General features: G+C 47.1%; 1 protein-coding gene across 2 annotated transcripts in view; it reads right to left on the bottom strand.

Annotated features, from left to right (window-relative positions):
• TMEM181 (transmembrane protein 181) overlaps positions 1-20,084 on the bottom strand; it is a 37,845-nt gene that overhangs the window by 3,294 nt on the left and 14,467 nt on the right. For both annotated transcript variants that reach the window (XM_087817717.1, XM_087817718.1), the window contains exons 4-16: positions 19,926-20,016; positions 18,542-18,663; positions 16,839-16,949; positions 11,609-11,689; positions 9,888-9,987; positions 9,323-9,453; positions 8,994-9,085; positions 7,982-8,039; positions 5,039-5,141; positions 4,408-4,459; positions 2,355-2,437; positions 1,100-1,189; positions 245-311 (exon numbers count right to left, since the gene is read on the bottom strand). In XM_087817717.1, the coding sequence (XP_087673843.1) occupies positions 245-311; positions 1,100-1,189; positions 2,355-2,437; positions 4,408-4,459; positions 5,039-5,141; positions 7,982-8,039; positions 8,994-9,085; positions 9,323-9,453; positions 9,888-9,987; positions 11,609-11,689; positions 16,839-16,949; positions 18,542-18,663; positions 19,926-20,016 (1,181 nt within the window). The remainder of the gene's footprint in view (positions 1-244; positions 312-1,099; positions 1,190-2,354; positions 2,438-4,407; positions 4,460-5,038; positions 5,142-7,981; positions 8,040-8,993; positions 9,086-9,322; positions 9,454-9,887; positions 9,988-11,608; positions 11,690-16,838; positions 16,950-18,541; positions 18,664-19,925; positions 20,017-20,084) is intronic.

The following is a 20,084-nucleotide window of genomic DNA, read 5'->3' as shown; positions in this document are numbered from 1 at the left end:
CCCACCATCCAGAAAGCACTGCCTTCCTGCAGTCCACTGGCTGGGGGTGTTCAGTAAAAGAAACACCATTCTATCTCAGCCTGAATGACATGGAAAACAGCCACAAAATCACATGACACTGCCAGCTAAAGGAAATGCTGTAATACCTAGAAAATCATTTCAGACTGATTGACCACCTGCTCAGCACACACACAAAGCCAGGCTGAATGCTCCCCTACGACAGCCTTCAGGAGACAGGACTTACCCATAGATGACGTCATCATCGGAGTCATTGAGCATGGAGAAGGCAGGGTTGTCTTTCAGCTGGGACTCTGAAAACCGACAAGAGCGTTTCGATGGTATTAGCCTGGAGAGGAGTGGGAAAGAGCTGGATTCAAACCCCAGCTTCCACCACTATTATCTGGGACCGGAACAAACCCTTCTGTATCCTAAGCCTGTTTCTCACCTGCCCACCAGGGCAGCATCTCTGCTTGGTACCTGGGAGCCCACAAATGGAGGAGCTACCTCCCTCCCAGTCCTTCCCTTAAGTGCGCAAAGGAACAGGAAAGCAGCCAGAGAGACCTGGGTCCGCCTGCCCCCTCTGCCCCTGGACCCACAGCAGGCCACTTTGTCTCGCTTCTTCAGCCCTAAACAGGAGAAGCTGCACCTTTATCAGAGTTGCTGTGAAGCTCAAACTTTTCATGAAGGTGCTTTGAGAAATCACAGGATATAAGTCGGGGTGATCCTGACACACTAGACCCCTGCCTAGGTTCCAGAAAGTTCTCTTCCTGTTCCTTCCCTGTGCGACAGGACTGCTTTGCTGCTCTGGGTTTTGCTTTCTGTTGAGGACTGCACACTGGGACTTTCCTCGGAGTGGCCATGGCTCCCCAACAGACTAGTTCCTGTGGCTGATGGACACAATGCTTGTGCTGAGACCTCACACACACTTTCCTCACCTCGTGCTGTAATGACACACCTGCTGTGTTCTCACTGAAACCCAGGGCTCACCACTTAAAGTGACCTCGTCTCTCTCTCAGGCACCTGGAATCATGGCCCAGCACTAATAGGAAACCCGGAAGGTGGGTCCTGACTTCCAGATGTCTGACCCCAGGCGGCTTACCATACAGGGCGGTCTTCGATGGAGAATACACGAAGGCCAGCGTGTAGAGGTAAAAGTTCAGCAAGCCATAGAAAGATAAGAATTCAGCTGGTGGCATCGTCAAGGGAAGCAAGCAGTCCCGGACACTCCCCGTTAGGACGGCAGTTGGCATCTGGAGTCTGGGTCTGCCTGCTGCTTCTAACCACCAGCACCCTTTCTACTGCTGACACCAAGTCCCTCGGGGCCCCTAACCCAGCCAGACCTTGGACACCACAGGATAAGCCCACAGCCAGAGGTAACAACCACCTTTCAAAATTACCCCAAGTAACAGGTTAACCATGCTCTCTGCTACCCATGGGAACCTTGGAGGCGGCAGGGCCTGACGTGACCCAGCAAAGGGCAGGAAGGCCACATCCATGTGTGTGAATCAAGAACGAAATGGACCCCTGCCTGGTGTTGCTCAGTGGTTAGAGCATCGGCTCGAAGGCCAAAGGCTCCCAGGTGCAATTCTGGACAAGAGCACGTACCTCAGTTGCAGGCTTGATCCCAGCCCCAGGAGGGGTATGTGTGGGGGCAACCAGGTGACGTACCTCTCTCACATCAGTCCCCCCCCCCCCCCCGCCGTTCTCTCTGAAAAGCAATGGAAAAAATATCCTTGGGTGAGGCTTTAAAAAAAAAAAAAAAAAGCCATGAAATGGAGACCTGGAAACACCCTCACACGAGTCCTTCTTATCCCTTTTCTAGATGACAAACCCTTTGAGAGTCTGAGAAAAGTGTGAAATTCAGTCACAGATATTTAAAAAAATCATGAATTAATTTTAAGGATGCAAGAAGACCCAGAGAAAGAACCCAAGATGCACAGGGCTAACCCCAGCAGCCCCTGGAGGCCCTCACTGCCAGGGAGGGTGGAAAACGCACTTAACCTGCTATGCACCCGGCCTAGGGCGCCCACACAGGAATGCAGGGAGGTCCTGAAGTTTTATGAGCCCTCCCTGGTGACAGGCTTAAACTACCCTCATTGCCACAACCCTGTGGACACTGCCGCTGGAGACCGCTGGGCCCAGTGGCTGTGGACACTGGGTCCTAGGGCTGGAGTCCACCTGGTACCGACCCGGGGACTACAGGGGGCCGGGTGAGCACACCTCTCTGCAAACAGGTGTGTGGTTCCCCCAGCAATACAGACCACGAGGAGGTAACTGCCTCCTCTTGATGCCCAGTGACCTCACATGCTCATCACTCATCTAGAACACACTCCTGAAGCCCGAGGAAAGGATATAATTCTGGTAGTGAGTTGACAGTTCAGCTACAAAATTGTCTTGTAATACTTGTGCTCCGAACCGTAAATAAAGGATGACGATGCTGGAAAAGGAGGAAAATATGTAAAGCGCAGGAAGCTATAAGCTGTCAGTCACCTTGTTAGCAGTTACAGCCCAGTTACTATTATTCCTACCTAGAGACCTGTCCACACAGGCGCACACCCAACCTGTGCCAAGGGCTTTTGGTCTCAGATCCAGGGGCCAGCTGCTGGGACACAATCAGCTAACCCTGACATTGGCCATGTCACAGTCTCGAATGGGGGGCCTTGAGGGTCACCCTCAGTGCATGCCCCTCTTCCCCTCACGCCCTTGGTTCATGTTTTTAAGACCACCTCCTTCAGATACCAGCCCCCCTGAGGAATGTCTGCTTCTCCATAATCACATGTCCCTGGCACAGTGACTCAAGTGCCCGCCAGACAGACACCTGCTGCCAACACGTGGTGACAGAGCTTCTGGAAAGGTGAGCTCCACCACCAGGCTGTGCCCTGAACCACCCTAGCCCTCCGCCTGGTGACCTGCTTCACCTCCCTTCCCCCTGCTCCACTCTCCACATGCGGCTGACGATTGTTAACCAAAGTGTGAATCCGCTCCCTCACCTGTGGCCCATCACTGAGAATAACTGCTACCTGGCCTCCACCTCTCCTCGAGGTGGCCCACGGGGCCCACCTGACCTCATGCCCTCACCTTCTGTGATGCTGCTGTTTTTTCTATTCACCCAGGGAGCCAGCCCCATGTATTTTCAGGGCTCCTCCTTCAGGCCCCAGGGCCACTGTCACCTCAGAGAGAAGTCCCCTACCCACCTGTTTTGAGCAGCCTTCCCCCGCCCCCCCCCCCCGCCATTGTCACCTCGCTCTGTTGTACTTTAATTTTGGTACTTACGCTACTTATTTACTTGTTATCACTGTTTCTTCCATTGGAATATAAGTGCCATGATTGGGAGGAAACTCTCTGCCCATTTACTAGGGTGAGCACTCAATAAACATTTGTTAGATACATAAATGAATCCCCTTGAAATGTATGAAAAAAACCCCAAAGCATAACAACTTCTAAGACAGACTACACAGAAGTCATTACAAGCAGACAGGAGCTCCTAGCCTATGGACTGGGTAGCTCAGGGATGCAGGTATGTGAGGGCTGTGAGGAGTGTGTGTGTAATGGGGGTCTGAGAATGTGTGAGAAGTTCAGCGACACAGTGTGCACCACGCTGCAGAGACTGGCTAAGTGTAACGCACGCTCTACTACTTTCAGATGAAGTTAGAAGCTGAACAGAATTCAAGGTCATTCCCATGTCCATGCTGAGTTCTCCCACCTCAGGAGCAGGATACCCCTCCTGGAGGACAGTGCCCAGACCTGGATGCCCACAGGATCCTCCCACTCAACACAGGAAACCCGCCTCTCAGAGTCCCCGTGTGACTCTATCCAGGAAAGGACCGACAGTCTCTTACCTGCCATCCAAACAACCAAGACAGAAATGCAGAGAACTAGTTTTTTCCCCTCTGGATTTGATTTTAGGAGAAATACAAACCATAAATAACCAACAATTATCTGGACCTCACTCAAAGAGAACTTCCCAGAGCCCTCAGCTCCTGTGGGCAGTCCGACACCTCCACTGAAGCCCTCCAGGCTGTGGCTCTCAGGCCCCACCCTAGGGGTGCGTGCATGCAGGTCAGTGATGTCTGCTGTCCTAAACTGAAACAAAAACAACTCTTACAGTCCTGTCCTTGAGCATCAGAAGGCTCCCAGGTGCCAAGTACATTGCACAGTATTCTAATCTTTGACAGTCTACTCCGCTCTGTAACAGGTCAGAGCAGGTCAGTCACTCCACCAGCGCTGGTCACTCCACCAGCCAATGCTCTTCACTCCCCTAGGACTTCCAACCAGCCACGTGATCTCTGACCTACTGACCACATCTGCCTAGGACCCTAAAATTAACTCCGTAAAAGGGGAGAAAAGACATCCATGAGAGTAAAACAAAAATGTAGTTTTGCTTCTTTTAAGAAATGGTTTTCTTACCTAATGACAAGCACTACAAAAGTCAATGCAGTCAAAAATTTTAACCTGAGATCTGGAAAAGAAAGAAATACTCCCATTAAACCACCCTGGAAGTTCATTCCATTTTCATCTCAGATGAAAACAAAACCCCCTAAACAAAACCCCTTCTTCCCTCTGGGTCTGAAACCTGCCTGTACCTGAAGCCCAGGAGAAATGCTTTCTTACCTCCCCAGGGTCCCAGAGGGTAAGGTCCCCAGCAAGGCCACAGCCATTATGATTTGTTGTGAGAGATTAGGGGAAAGGATCCTATGAGATTGGGTGACTTTTCCTGACTCAAGGACAAAGAAAACTGCCACAAGGTACAATGCTGGAAGGATCCAGGCAGCTCTAAAAGCCACTCTGGTCCCCAGGGTCTAGCTCGCTTCCAGCCCACAGACTTCCCTCAGCACAGGCCCGAAGCTCTGTCCACAGGGCCCAGAGTTATCCATTCAGGCCTGTTGTAGCTCCCCAGGGACCGAAGGTGCTGATCCCCAGCCTGTGGGAATGAGACAGTCCCTGGGTATTCCCGTCCAGGTCAGGCCACTTGCCTGGAGGCCTCCAGCCACTCCTCCCTGACCCAGCTCGCACTGGGCATTTGTGAAGTGGCACTTACCTACATAAGGCATGTGTTGCAGCTCGGAACAGGCCCGCACTATCAGGAACAAAAGGTATAAAATATACACAGCAGCCACCACCATGAAGAAAACCTTCATTCCCTGGAATGAAACAAGGACCTTAAATAAGAACGGAGTCTCGGTGCGGCTTCACCTTCCAGACCACACAGCAGGAGGAAAGGCAAGTGTTATTTTTATTTTTTAAATTTTTTTATTATTATTATTATTTTTAAAATATCTTTATTGATTTCAGAGAGAGGAAAGGAGAGGGAGAAACAGAAACATCAATGATGAGAGAGTCACTGATCGAGCCCGCAACCCCGGCATGTGCCCTGACCGGGAATTGAACCCCAATCGCCTGGATCCTAGGTCAATGCTCAACCGCTGAGCCACACCCGGCCGGGTAAGGCAAGTGTTTTTAAAAGGGACCTACAGTCCTGAAGGTCGCTCCTCAAAATAGAACAGGAATGCACTCCTGTCACTCTGATTGTCCTTGCCCGGGCCTGGCCCCTCGCCCTCTGTGAGCACAGGTGGCCATCCCACCAGGACCCCCAACCCTTGCTAATCAGCTGAGGAAGAACCCAAACTCCTTCCCTTACACTCCAAAAGCCCCTAGCACACACAGGGCCTGGAATACAGTAGGTGCTCAGTAAACAGCAGTGGCTCCTACATGCCCCCCCCCCCATGAGGCCTGCCTTTGAAGGGTGAGGGGCATACCAAAGACAGACTCCAGGCCCAGATCCTGAGAATTCCTCAGGACTCTCAACTTTCTGGACCTCAGGTTTCTTATTTGTAAAATGAGGGGACTGAAGTAAATTGTCCAGGAGACATTAGGTCTAATTCCACAATTCTGTAATTTTGTTGCAGGAAAAACAAGAACACTTTGTTCTGAGGTTGGAAGCTGCAGTGGGGAGGCTGTGATGAAGCCTGGGCTCCAAGGGGCAGGGCGGGTGGCACAACCTCTCTGGCTGAAGTTCCAAGCTTCCCCCCCACCCTGCCTGGCATCCCTCCCTTTCTTCCCAGCCAACTTCCCCTCCAGGTCAAAGAACTGCCAAGCAGGAAGCCTGGCAGCTGCTTCTGCCTCGTTAGAACCTGTGACTAGTCTGGGCTTCTTTCTCTCATCTGTAAAATAAAGGGATTTCACTAGATCAGTCTCAGGTCTCTTGAGCTTTGCTCAGCTCCCTAGAAGTCTCTGATTTCCAGTATTTCCTGTAGTAATGAGGCTACTCTGTTCTTCCAAGGGGGCCGCAAGGATTCCAGGGCCCCATAGTGGCTGGCTTCCCCACCACCTGACAGAGATGTGACAGGTGGCCAGGGTGACAGTGCCTTCCTGAGTCCTTATTCCTTGTGCGAGTAAATCGTCACAACAACACCTTGGGGAATATTCCATTATTACCCCATTGTACAGGTGAAAGAGAAAGAGAGGACTGGCAGGGGGGAGGTTGCCACCAGGACAGTTTCTACCTAGGGCATCTGGGGACTCCTGGGGCGTGGCTTCCTGCTCCTAGTGCGGGGCGCAGGGCAAGAACCTCAGACACCCTCAGTTTCCTCACATAAGAACTGAGGGGACCGTACCAAATAAAAGCTCCAGTAACAGTGGATTAGCACGAATCTGTGTTATTTGATCTAAATCTGGGGGTTACCCTCAACCAACAGCCTCATATGTGATCTGTCACCAGGGTCTGCAGGACCTGCCCTGAGAATGTGTCACAGTAGTCCTTTCCCTTCCTTCAGTGTCCCGGTCCCCAGCCGCAGAAGCCTCCTCTGAGGCCCCATCCCTCACACACCGTGGCCTAGATTTCCCAGGGTGCCCTGATTTCCTCCTGGAGTACAGTCCCCCTGAGTTTGCCTGACTTGGTCTCCCTGCTGGGCATGGCCACCCCACAGGACTCTTGAACAGTGGCTCTTCCCTGGCCCAGAAGGCCTCCCCTCCTCTCCATCTCAAGGTGCCGCCCTCCCCCAGGAGATTTATTAAAGCGTTCTAAGGCTAATTAAAAGACAAGATAAAGGACAAAACACAAGGATGCCACCTCCTCCTGTGGGCGGTCAGTCGGCTGGCTGTCCATAGGCCTCTCTGGCTGGGCACTGAGCCCTCAGCCATCCTGGTCTCTACTTCTGTCTTTTCTCCCTCACAGGGTCAGCTATTCTTTGAGGGCAAAGGTCATGGTGTGATGTTCATACGGCATACATTCTGCGACTGATCATCAATCGACTGGAAAGGCCACTGGCACCCCCACCAGGTTTCGGTAAAGAATCAGGCTCTCATGCTGCTTCCTATGACACAGTCTCAACACAAGTTCACCATCTTTCCCACCTGTCGTCATCCACTAAGCTGCCCTCTTTCTCAGCGGCCATTCCCACAAAGAACCCCAGGCTTCATCGCTTTACAGGAAGCTCTGTGAAGCCACACAGAGAAATGCTGGCTGTCACCCAGGGCAAGGGTTCAGCTTCGTGCAGCCAGGGCTGCCTGACTCGGAGACTCTTAGAGGGCACCAAGCGCAAGGAGTTGAGAAGAAGTCACTCGGGGGCCGACTGAGTAAAATGAAACACTTGGGCTCCTTGTTCAAAGAGGACGCGGATTTCAGGGAGCACCAGCACAGCACCTCCCAGAGCACCGGGTCCTGCAGCTGCAGGCCCTGTCCACCCTGCTCACTGTCTGAAAACCTCCCGCTACTTCAGAGAACTGAATGAACAAACATTTTCTTAATTGTTCTATGTTCCTAAAGTCTGACATACCTCCTGGCCCTGGCACTTCAACCACAAGCCAGGGACTGGAGTAACAAGCACAGCTTTTGGAGGGTCACTTTTCATACATGTGAGCTTCTTAACTCCTCCAATAGCCAGTTAGCAAGTTCATGTCAACAGTACAATTTAAGTTACAAAATTCAGTCATTTAAAATGGCATTTAAAAAAAATCCTCAGATGTCATTAATAATCCTTACCTGAAAATTTCCTGTGTCAACTCGATACTGGTACATTGGATCATGTAGTTCATTAACTCTAAAAATATGTTATAAAAAAACCATAGATTAATAACCAGTTTACTTTTAAGTTTAAAAAATCTAAGTGAAAGTATAAACTAATCAACATAAACTACTTGCTAACCAACAATAAAGGGTTTTTTTAAAGTAATCCTAAATTTAGGAGGAATTCACAATTTAGGAGGAATCCTAAATTTCATACTGACAATCCCTACGATGCTACTAGCGTGACTGTCCACTGTCATCACCATGGGAAGTTGAAGTAGTTTTTGTTTTGAAAATCCCTATCCAATTACTCCCGCAATTTTAGGAGCTGTTTTCCAGGCACATTTCAGTGACACATACGGGCACTAGGAAACAGATGGGTACACACAAAGAGCAGTGAATGTAAATGTCAAGTTCCCTGACATCACTGTGAAGTGAAAGCAGACAGCTGGGATGACAGGCAGGCAGGAAGAGGGGAGTGGAGAAGGTGTGAGCCATGAAGTTTGATGTGCCAGGTGCCAAAATCATGCCTCTAACATGGAACTAGTGTCTGCAGAAACCCACCAGGCTTCTGCAGTGGTGCCATTTTACAGAAGCACAGAAATACTAAAAAAGATAAGCCTTGGGAGCTGGTGCAGGATGGGAAGTTCATAGATGCAGCCGAAGGAACAGCTAAGACTCCTGGTGGCCAGTGGTGAGCCCGGCACGACTGGAATGCCACGCTCTCAAGTGACGCCTGCGCCTCTGAAGAAGGACTCTCAAATGACACGGCCTTTGTCATTTCCCATCCTAGGCTAGAAGAATTGTGTGTATTTCTACATGCCACTCTAGCAAAAATGGACCCTCAGTGCAAGTCACACTACGCAGTCTGGAGACTCTGGATGACACACTCGTTTCTGGATAAGTTTATGGCACATGTTAGAATTTCGGATCCGTCCACAATGCCAAATGCTTTCCAGGGTGTTTCACACGCAATAAAATTACTCACGTCTGCCATATTCCCAGTGTAACAGAAGCCAACCACAAGAGTCCAACAATGCAGAATTTAGGCAAATAGAAAGTTGAACACTTCCTTTCTCCCTAAAAAGCAAGAAGAGTAAGAAATAGAGAAGTTAGTAATTCTAGCAAACCACTAACCCTCACAGACCACACTGGATTGCAGACATGCAGACCATTTCTACACGGCGTGCATTCTTCTCCTGCCCACGAGGCTGAGACAGGTTCTCAAGGACAAGTTCATCTTGAGGATGACCATGGAGGCTAGCAGGGGCGGGCGTGTCTCCGCTCCCTCGGCAGTGTGGCGGGCAGGCGGCTCACCTGAACCCGTATCCCATGGTACACACACAGCCAGAAAAGCAGCAAGGCGCACAGGAACACGGACTGGAAGAGGTCGTCCAGCATGCCCAGGGCCCAGCTTTTCACCAGAAAGGAGAGCGGGAAGAACAGATCTGAAATGCAGAGGCAGGAGGACCTGGTGAAGGTGGCGCACAAAAGGCTGTCTTGTTTTTCAAAAAACCTAAAAGCCAATGAACAGATGGCCCCAGTGATGGTTACAGAATGCCGTCTGCTCCCCCTGCCCGCTCTTCCCACAGCCTGGGAATCCTGAGGCTACAGCTCTGTGCCTGGGCAGAGGAACAGATGGTGGTGCTCGCCACCTTCAGCCAAGTTCCAAGGAGGCTGTGTCTGCAGCCCATCTGAGTTTTAGCCACCAAAGCAATCACTCATTTGTGAAAGCTCGGGCATCTTCCAAATCCTGGTGCAGCATCCTTCTAGTGCTGGGGGCTGCTGCCAGCACTTCTGGAGACTTGGGCCAGCCCCCTCTAGGATGTCTCCCAGCTTTCGATTCTAAAGGGGAAAGCTCCAGAATAACAGCGGCACCTACCATTGTATAGCAGCAGCAGAGGCAAAAGGATGTACATCCACTTGTGCTCCATGCCCCAGTCCCTCATGGAGAACTTGCGGAGGGAATGCGCAAACAGGCACTGCAAACCAAATCAGGCCCCAGTCACTGCGGGCTCACTCCTGGCTGAGCATCTTGCATGTCTTCCCAAATCCATGGCCACGGTGCCAGCTGAGAGCTCCGAGTTAACCCCTTGTTGAACTGACTACTGAGACCATTAGTGACAACTGAGACGAGATGGTGAACTGCTGCAAAAGGGCCCAGATCAGATGGTCACAGCTGTTCTCATGGGGCAGGAGCAGACAAGGAATGGAATGGAGCCACATAGAGAACTTCCCCAGGGCACAGGCCACACACTCCCCACAGGGCAACACTGACAGATGGCACCGGGGCTCTCAGAGGAAAAGCCAAGGGAACAAGGCCTACAACCATGGTCAGAGGATGTGTTTATTTTCAAAATCCCCTGAAGAAGGTGTGGTGGCCTATGGGAGAAGTTTCTTTAAACTACTTTAAAACATTATACAATTTGTGTTTTAGGGAGCTGGGGTTATTTTTTGTCTTATTTTTGTTTTTTTCTATAACCTACTATGAGCCAGTAATATTCTAGGCAATCTGGACTTCCCGGGCTAATGGGCCACTTCCTCTAGTCTATCTGTTAGGCTGAGGCTTTTTCTCTTGTGCAAGAACACAGGGCCCTAGGTGCCCGTTCCTTGGGCCCCAGACTGTGGCAGCAGAATCCCAGGTACCAGGGATGCTTCCAGAAGCAGCAAGTATGTCTGAATGACCAGCTTTTAATGGCGGCTCTCCACTTTCCCGTGGTCAGTTCACTAGGGAAGCCCTGGGCATGGCCTGAGACCACAATCCCCACTCTGCATATTCCAGTGGCTGTGTCCTGCCCTCTGTCCACACCCAGGTCCCAGTCGCGGTAGTCTGGCACTTTTCTCATGTTCCCCACAAGCTGTGTTCTTCTATACATGGTTAGTCTGCAAAGCATCAAGTGTTCCTCAGGTGGCAATTGGAGTGGACAGCACTGCAAGGGGTGGACACAGCTCCTGAATGTCATACCCTGTGTCAGCATGGGGTGGGCATCTGAGGCGGGCACAGTGCTACACTTCAGACAGCTGTTAAGTCACTACATGAGGCACCTTCCTCCTCCTCCAATTTATAAATCCCCATCTCTGCTGACTGGCTGCTCTGGGATCACCAGTGCATTAAGGGTAAGCTTTTCCCCCCAAGTCACACTGTGCTGTGGACACTGAGCTCAGATCCCAAATCGGTCCACAGTCTGCACTTCCAAACCCGCTCATGGGGGACTCACTCCCAAAAAGCCCAAAGACGGTGCGGTACCATCTTCCAAGAATGAACTGCATCTGCACTGAAAGAAAGTCACCCAAACCAGGCAGACTTCCTGCCAAATGGGTAAGTGGCACTTGTCAGTGCACACGGATGAGAGGTTACCTACAAGTCACACCTGGGATTACTGTTAACCACACAGATGCCCTTGCTAGAGAGACCATGTCACCATTTGCACTGTGGCATCCTAGCAGACATGTACAACATTTAGTGATGTCAGGCTGGCCATTGGATGGGTGTCTCAAAGGCCAGAGAAATCTCCTGTGGGGTCTGCACTTGGATAATCAAAATTCACAAACTGCCTCTGCCCTTGTTAGGAATCTGGTATGTGTCACATGAATGTTACTTACAGTGACAATGAAGGTAAGCACCACAAAGATGAACCGGAACCAAATTTCCAACTGGGAAAATGCAGGGTTGTAAGTCTTCCACTAAAATGGAAAGTGGGGAAACAGTTTGAAAAACTGGATCTGAAAGGAAGTACACAAAGCGTAGGGAACACAGCCAATAGTACAGTCACAGCTGTGTACAGCGCCAAGAGGAAGTTGAAATGCCGGGGACCACCTGTAAAGTACATAACTGTCTAACACTATGTTGTAAACTGGAAAGCAATACAGAATAATACTGAATGTCAACTGTAATTGAAAACTAAAATTAAAATAATAAAACCAAAAAAAGGAAGTACAACAGATTATTAATAGTTATCTCTAGATATGAGACTGTAGGTAATTTAAAATGTTCTCTTTCCTTCTACTTTCTCACATGTTCTAAAATTTAAACACTTAGTACATTTTATTTGTATATCAAAGAGCACAGACTTTGAAAATATTACTTACCCATAGCTGAAAATAGTTTTTAGTGGCGCTTTACTAATGCTGAATCTGGCAGATAAATTATTCTATAATCATAATAAGAGTATTTGGCTTTTAAATCACAGATAAGAAATCAACACTGTCAATTTCTTTATTAGAGGATGCCAGGCTTTCCACGAAAAGAAAGATTTTTTAAAAGATGTAAACTGTGAGTAGGTAGGAGGTTCTAAAAAAGATTAAGTGAAACATAAAAATAAGACTCTGAAACCAAAAAAGGATGCTGGAACCACCTGTCAGCTCTCATGCTGACTATCCACTCACGCCACATGTACAGGGAGCAGAACCGAGGACGCAGAACCACGTGCTGACGCAGGCAGAAGGAGCGCCCCGGACTGTGATCACAGCCAGCTCACCAGCACCCCAAATGCTGCACACACTGGGCCAACGAGCTCCACTATGTGATGAATTGAATCAAAGTCACCTGAGCAGATTTAAGGGCCCACTTCAGAACAGATGGAGTTACAGACACTAGATTTAACTTACTTGCCTGAAACATCAAACAGTACACACAAACACACACACTAAAGACACTGGACATGAGGCAATGAAATTAAAAACTAAAATAAGTAAAAGGAAATAAACAGTAAAATCCCAGCAGTAAGGCTGCAGACATTTACTTTGACATCTGAAGAGCCAGCAGCCCCTTCCTGGCTTTTGTGACAAGCCCTCTGGTGTTCACAAAGCTGTCTTTGCCCTCACAGAGACTGGGCTCGAGCTGTCATACTGTAAACGGACATTTGGAACAAGCACTGATTTCGTGACCCGGGTCACTTCTCCCTAATTAAAACCTACAGGTGTGGCTCTAGTCCTCTGTTCAACACTTGCTGAACACCTACTGTGACCACATATCAGCAAGTACAATGTCAAATCTTGTGTAGGCATGAAACAATTCAACTAAAAAAAATTAACCAGTAAAAATGCCGCCAGAAGCTGACTAATATTTTGGCAGAGAATAAATATGTTATGACACCTTAGCGAGTCCTCCAAATATGAAAACCACAGGAGCATAGGTGGGGGAGGGCCAGGGGCAACCCATGCAACCCTAAGCAAACCCTGGAATCAGGTCCCAAGCTCGAATGTGAGGCTTGAAAAATGAAGTGCAAGATATTAAACAGAAATATTTGGGGGAGAAGCCTAGCACACGCTTTTGTAATCCGTCCTATGAGAACGTCATATTGAGTGTGATCCAAGAAGTCAGACAGAGCTATTCAAAGTACTGCTTCCAGTCTTCTCGACTTACAAGGAAACCAGAGGCATTCACTGGATAGAAAACTGAAGGACTTGGAACATGGGCTGTTGTTTCCACCTCATCCCCCAGTGAAAGGCTATGGCTTAGGAAGAAAAGGGAGGAAATGAGATGGGAACAGCTGGCTACAGTCACTCGAGAATCAACCTGGACAGCACTTATTTAGAGGGGGAAATGCCCAGCGTAGCTGTGAGGACACAGGGAACTGAAGTGATGTGTGTGGAGCAGATGCTCACAAAATCTAGGAGAAAAGGACAGAAGTACGTGTAGAAGCAACCCACATGGGGTCTCCGTCCACCCTCCACGGCATGTGCTGAGTGGCCAATGACACAGGCCTTTTTCAGAAACACAGAAGAGGAGCAACGTCTCATAAGTACCTGCAAGACCTGGAGGGTGGTCTTGAAAGCACATGGCACTGGGGCGTGGGCAAGATGCACTCAAAAGAATGAGCTGACAAAACAGGCAGAGATGGAAGGATGCCATGCTAATTCAAAAAGATACATATTTGAGTAGAAATCAATGAACAAAATGCTCACAGAATATGGGACTAAGGACAAAAGGAGAGAAATCCAGCTTCCCAAATTAAGGCCACATGGCAACAAGGCCAGACAGACGACAATGCCTGCACACAGGCTGACAGGAAGAGGGGTACCAACCATCTACATGTCTGCTAAAGGACAGACACATCCTGCTAAAAGCAGAGCATCTGAACACTCCAGGCCTGCCCTGGTGACCATTCTACCTCCCAGAAGGTTGGAGAAGCAACTCGGGCAATTTTCACCCTGAGCTTGATTTTCCTCAAGGAGGAAGACCTGGCAAGTGAAACAAATGGTGATGCCCAGAGGAAGGTGACCATGTGGCTCTGAGCTCTTATGTAAGAGCCAAGGGCATACAACACATGGTGAGAATCAATCCTAGACTGCGAGAACACAGAACTAAAAACTCCAAACACCAAAGATTTCCAAAGAAATGCCAAAAAAAGGAACAGAAACTCTCAGAAGTCAAACATGTCAAACAATCAAGAGCTGTCTAAGAAATGTCTGTGATTATGCAGGCAGCATCCTGATGAGCTCTGATTTTTAAAGTGCGATACATATTTTGTTAAGTTTTTACTGAAAGATAATATACTCTACACATGTCCTGAGTGTACAGCTATATGAACTGTCACAGACTGAACACACCAGTGTTCTGATGTGTTCATATTCTGATCAAGAAACATAAAGGGAGGGCACCCCAGAAGCCCTCCCTTTATGGCCCAATCAAGTCATTCACCTACCAAGAGTAACATTAATCCTATTTAACAGCAGATTCATTTTGTCTATTTCTGTAATTTATATAAATGGAATCATACACTCTGTACTATTTTTATTTGGTTTATTTTATTCAACATTATGCTTATGAAAGTCATCCATAATGTTGCATGCAATCGCTCATTCTCATTGCTGTATAATAGTCCATTATAGGCATATACCACAATCTGTGCATTCATTGTAACACTGAGTAGTTTACAGTTTGCAGCTATTGAGAATTGTGCTGCTGTGATATGAACATTGAAATGCATGTTTTTTGGCCAATCTATGCCTGTATTTCCATTGTGCCAACTCACACTTTCACCAGCAGGGCAGGAGAGCTCGGGTGCCCCACATCCTTGCCAACCCTGGCATTTTGTCTTTCTCATTTCATCCATTCTGGTGGGTGTATAAGAATATCACTGACATACTTTTAAGATGAAACCTATACCAGGATGGTAGTAATTACTCTGATTCAGCATAAAATTTATTTCTGAAACGTCTAGCAGCTAATAGCTTTCATTCTCTTATAAAAGGATTGTAACAATGAGCAAAAGGAATTCTGTTTGCAGGGTAGGCTCAAAGTTCACAACATAATGGATATTGTCTTCAAGGAGGATTTTATAAAAGACGCAGAAACACTTTACATAAGGTTCCCTGATTTCTTAATGTGTCCCTACAGACAAGCTGTCCACCTTACTTTGTGATTCTCTGAGTTAGCTTTTCCATAACGAGTTTTTTAGAGTGAATGGCTAGAGTGCATCCTGGACTTCCCCTTCAAGTTTTAGTTGTCTTAGGAGCCTTTAAAAAATTTTTTTTCTCTTCTGATTATAAAGGTAATAAGAGCTCATTGTAAAAAATAGAAAAAGAGAAAAAAATTAAACATTAAGCCCACCACCAGAGACATCCTTCTAGACAGTTTATTAAAATATTTACAGCAATTATTTGTAATAGCCAAAAATGAAAACCCAAATGTCCATCAACGGATGACTGAATGAAATGCTTCAATCAAAAGACATACGGTGGCTGAATGGATAACAAAACAGGACCCTTACATATGCTGCCTACAAGAGACTCACTTCAGATCCAAAGACACGCACAGACTGAAAGTAAAGGGACAGAAAAAGATATGCCAAGAAAATGGAAAAAAACAAACAAACTGGGGTAACAATACTTATATCATACAAAACAGACTTTAAAACAAAGGATATAGAACAGGAGATAAGGAGGACCCAGCAATTCCACTTCTGGGTGTTTATCCTAAGAAACCCAAAGCACTAAACTGAAAAGACACGTAACATTCATATGTTCACTGCAGCATTATTACAATAAGGAAGATATGGAAGCAACCTAAGTGTTCGTCAACAGATGAGTGGATAAAGAAGATAACGGTGCATCGATGGACTACGACTCCATCATAAGCAAGATGAAATCTTCCCATTTGCGACAAGATGGATGGACCTGGGGGGTATTATACTGAGTGAAATAGGCAGGCAGAGAAAGACAAATACCAGATTATTTCACTTATATGTAGAATCTAAAAACCAAAATAAATGGGCAAGCAAAACAGAAACAGACTCATAGTTACAGAGAACATTTTGACAGTTAGCAGAGGAGAGAGGGGTGGGGGTGATGGGTGAAAAAGGCGAAGGGATTAAGAATCATATATTGGTAGTTACAGAATAGTCACAGTGATGTAAAGTAGAGCACATGGAATATAGTCAATAATACAGGGTGGGGCAAATGCAGGTTTACAGTTGTGAGTACACAAAACCCAGAGTTTATTCTTGTATTATTATTTATTAATTATTGTATTATTTTCCATACAAGTAAGGAGTAAACCTACTTTTGCCCCATTCTGTATTGTAATAACTGTTGTGTATAGTGCTAGACGTGTATTAGATTGATTGCGGCAATCACTTCATAAGTTATGTAATGTTTAATCACTGGGTTGTAGACCTGAAACTAATATAATACTGTATATCAACTGTAACTGAAAGATAAAAAATTATTGTAAAAGAAAAGAAGAGTGGTAACTTTTTAAAACTGTACATGTCTTCCACTATCCAAAAATAACAAAACTTCGATGCTGTGTTATTTCAACCACTCAACAGAAGAATGGGCTCTAAACAAGTGAGCCAAGGAAACATCTGCAGTCAGGTGGTATACTTACGGTGAAGTTCACTTCCTTGATGGGTAGCTCTAGGTGTTCAAATCCCACAGTCACTGTGTACTGAGTGTAATTCAAGTAGCCGAGGTGAGCCACAACAATTTCTGCACACTTCTGCAAATGCACAGGGAAGAATTGTGTCTAAATCAAGCAGGACTCACTCTCCCACCAAGTGACCCATGAAGCAACACATTTCAACAACAGATGATCAGAACTGATAATCTCCAGGGAAGTTGCCAGAAGCCCAGAAAAATTCCAATGCCAGCCAAAAACAGTTCTTAGAAAGACCCAAATGGGTATTTTTGGAAACAAACAAAAATGATTTACAGTCCTTAGACTCTACTTTGGATGACTCAAAATAACATGCACCTGCATAAAAAAGTTACAGTGTAACAAACCTGGCATTTCCACAAATACACTGCTGCATAGGGAAGGGTAAGCTAAGGCACAACCAGTCAGACCCCTCAGCTTCACTTTCCTCCTTGGCCCACTTCTGCAATTGCCTCCAACAACCCAGCCCCTTCAGGCCGTGGTTCTGACCCATCTCAGGATCTCCGAGAGCCACCAACAGAGAGTGATCACAGACAGGGCCCGCCACTGAGCAGGAGGCCTCCGCTAACTGCACCCTCCTGGCCAGGACGAACAGGCAGAGTGTCTCAGTGCTATCACTAGGCACGTGCATGTGTACCAAGGGCACAATTACCGAATAAAAGAGCATGAGCTGAAATCCTGGTCCCTTCCCTCACCATCTATGTTGCTCTGGGCCAATGTTTTGACCTCTGTGAGCCTTGGGTTCTTCTTATATAAAATGGGCTCTAACAACAAATCCCGTCCCATGGGCCTGCTGGCAGAACTGAAGGAGGTACCATCCCAGAGCACCTGGCACAAGGCCCAGCAGGGAAACCACTGTCATAACCCTAGACTCAAACGCATGCCCTTTTTGGTGCTCCCCACACTCTCCATGACGCATGAAGTCCTGATGGCGCCTCCTCACCACACCAGGGACCTGATCTGATTCTTCTGATTCTGACAGAATTCAGTGCTGACAAAACTGAGAATGAGGCTCCTTCCCTGCTTTGGGACATCGGGTTTCCTATCCCACAGCCACACACTGCACCTGGAGTAAGTGCTCAACAACAGGCCACTCTTCCCAAGACACCTGGAAACAACCCAGAGCCCACAATCAAAAGTGACCACGGCCCTAGTTAGTTTGGCTCAGGGGTTAGAGTGTCAGCCTGTGGACTGAAGGGTCCCAGGTTCAATTCCAGCCAAGAGCACATGCCTCAGTTACAGGCTTGATACCTGAGGCAATCAATCGATGTGTTTCTCTCACATTAATGTCTCTCTCTCTCTCTCTTCCACTCTCTCTGAAAAGCAATGGAAAAAATCTCCTAGGGTGACGATTAAAACAAAAGAAACAAACAAACAAAAGTGATCATGGAACCATGGCAGACTTTCATGTGTGACAGGTGGCCCATCAACAGTCATGTATGGACACACCAGGCAGTAGTTACACAAACAGTAAAAGTAGGTACCACATATAGTCAGTGTGTGTGTCTGTTGTGTACATGTATGTTTGTATGTTAATAAGTATTTATAAGGGTAGGTAATTTTTCCATACCATGGCTGGTATGAATTTTACTTAAGAAAGCAAGTCTGTGATAATGTAGCATGAAAAGTAACATGGACCATGGGAACGCACTCACCCCTGCACATGTGAGGGTCCTTGTCCGACTGTGAACTTTGTTATGAATGAACATGGTGGTTCCATCTTGAGCTACACCATCAACTTTAACAGTCATGAGAAAGCTTCTCTGAAGAGACGTTTCTACAAAAGAAAGAAATTCAGTGTCAGGGACCACGTCAGGCACATCACACTGACAAAGGTGCCTGCCTGGCTCTGTGACAACCCAGGAGGGTCTTCTTTGAAAACCCCACTTTGCCAGCAAAGTAAAGCCTTTCTATTAGTTCTCTGTGCAACCCTTTATCCAGGGGCCTAGGGAAAAGCCTGCATTTCAGATCCATCAGTTTCATCTCACGAAAGGACAAAGAGTTGATGGTTAAAAAATTACTTTTTACTTCCCACATAAATTTTTAATTTAACTTTATACCAACATAAAAAGTATTTTTTTCTGATTATATAACTTATTTTTCTGATTACTTGCTCATTGTTTTAAAAAATCAGAGAACAAAAAACTATAAAGATGGCATCAAACACTCTAATCCCACCACCTAGAGAGAGCCAAAGTAAACATGTATGTGCCCATCCTCCAGACCATTTTCTAGACAAATACACAGATGTATCAAATTTTTTTATCTTCCTAAAGAGTTACCAAAAAAGGGGGTTGATTTTTTCCTAATACGCATTTTTCAAGGGTTCTTTTCCAATTCTTTCTCAACCAAAGCCCCTTGTGTGAACCATAGCACACAGACCATGTGGGTGACCATCGCCTGAGTGTTCCCGGGGTGGTACATGACTGGCGCCATTTCAGATGAACAGAGCTGGTTCATTGTGAACAGGAGATGTTCTGGGGCAGGGTTTTTCAGCCTCAGCACCACTGATTATTTTGAGGCCAGACAATTCTTTGCTGCGGGGATCTGTCCTGTGCACTGCAGGGTGTCCAGCAGCATCCCTAGACTCTACCCACTAGACACTAGCAGCACCCACTTCTCCCCAGCTGGGATAATAAAAATGTCACAATGTCTCCAGACACTTCCATGTGTCCCTGCGAGACAGATCCACTGGCTTGGGGCATCGGGACTTCATTTTCTCCCAGAAGCCCACTGAAAAAGGCTGCAGCAGCTCCTATGCCATGCAGCCACCGAGCTAAACTGACCAGCACACTCCCTGAGCTAAGCTGACCGGCATTCCTGTGGGGTGACCAACACTCCCCAGGGGCTGCACCATAACTTACTCTGAGGATACCCAAGGACATTTAAAGGGCTTTCAACCTGTTGCTAGTACAAAGAATAAAGACCATCCTTGTAATCCACCTTTGAACACATTTTAAAAGATTTGAAAGCTCTTTCAACTTTTAAAATATGGTGCTCTGTACAAAGGAAAATCAGACCAAATGTCAGGCTCCATACCTTTTGACTGATTCAACTCAACAACACACGTCAGCCATAGCTGCTGATTGTATGCGGACAGTGGATTTGAACGTATGTGAATTGGCTTTAGCTGAGAGAAAAGAAAGAAAAAGTTAAGTAACACATGTGACCTTTTCATTGCAACTACCAAATATCTCA

This window comes from Miniopterus natalensis, chromosome 5, assembly GCF_054644295.1.
Source record: "Miniopterus natalensis isolate mMinNat1 chromosome 5, mMinNat1.hap1, whole genome shotgun sequence".
Lineage (NCBI taxonomy): Eukaryota > Metazoa > Chordata > Mammalia > Chiroptera > Miniopteridae > Miniopterus > Miniopterus natalensis.
Note: the sequence above shows the minus strand (reverse complement) of the source record. Positions and strands in the feature narration are given on the sequence as shown.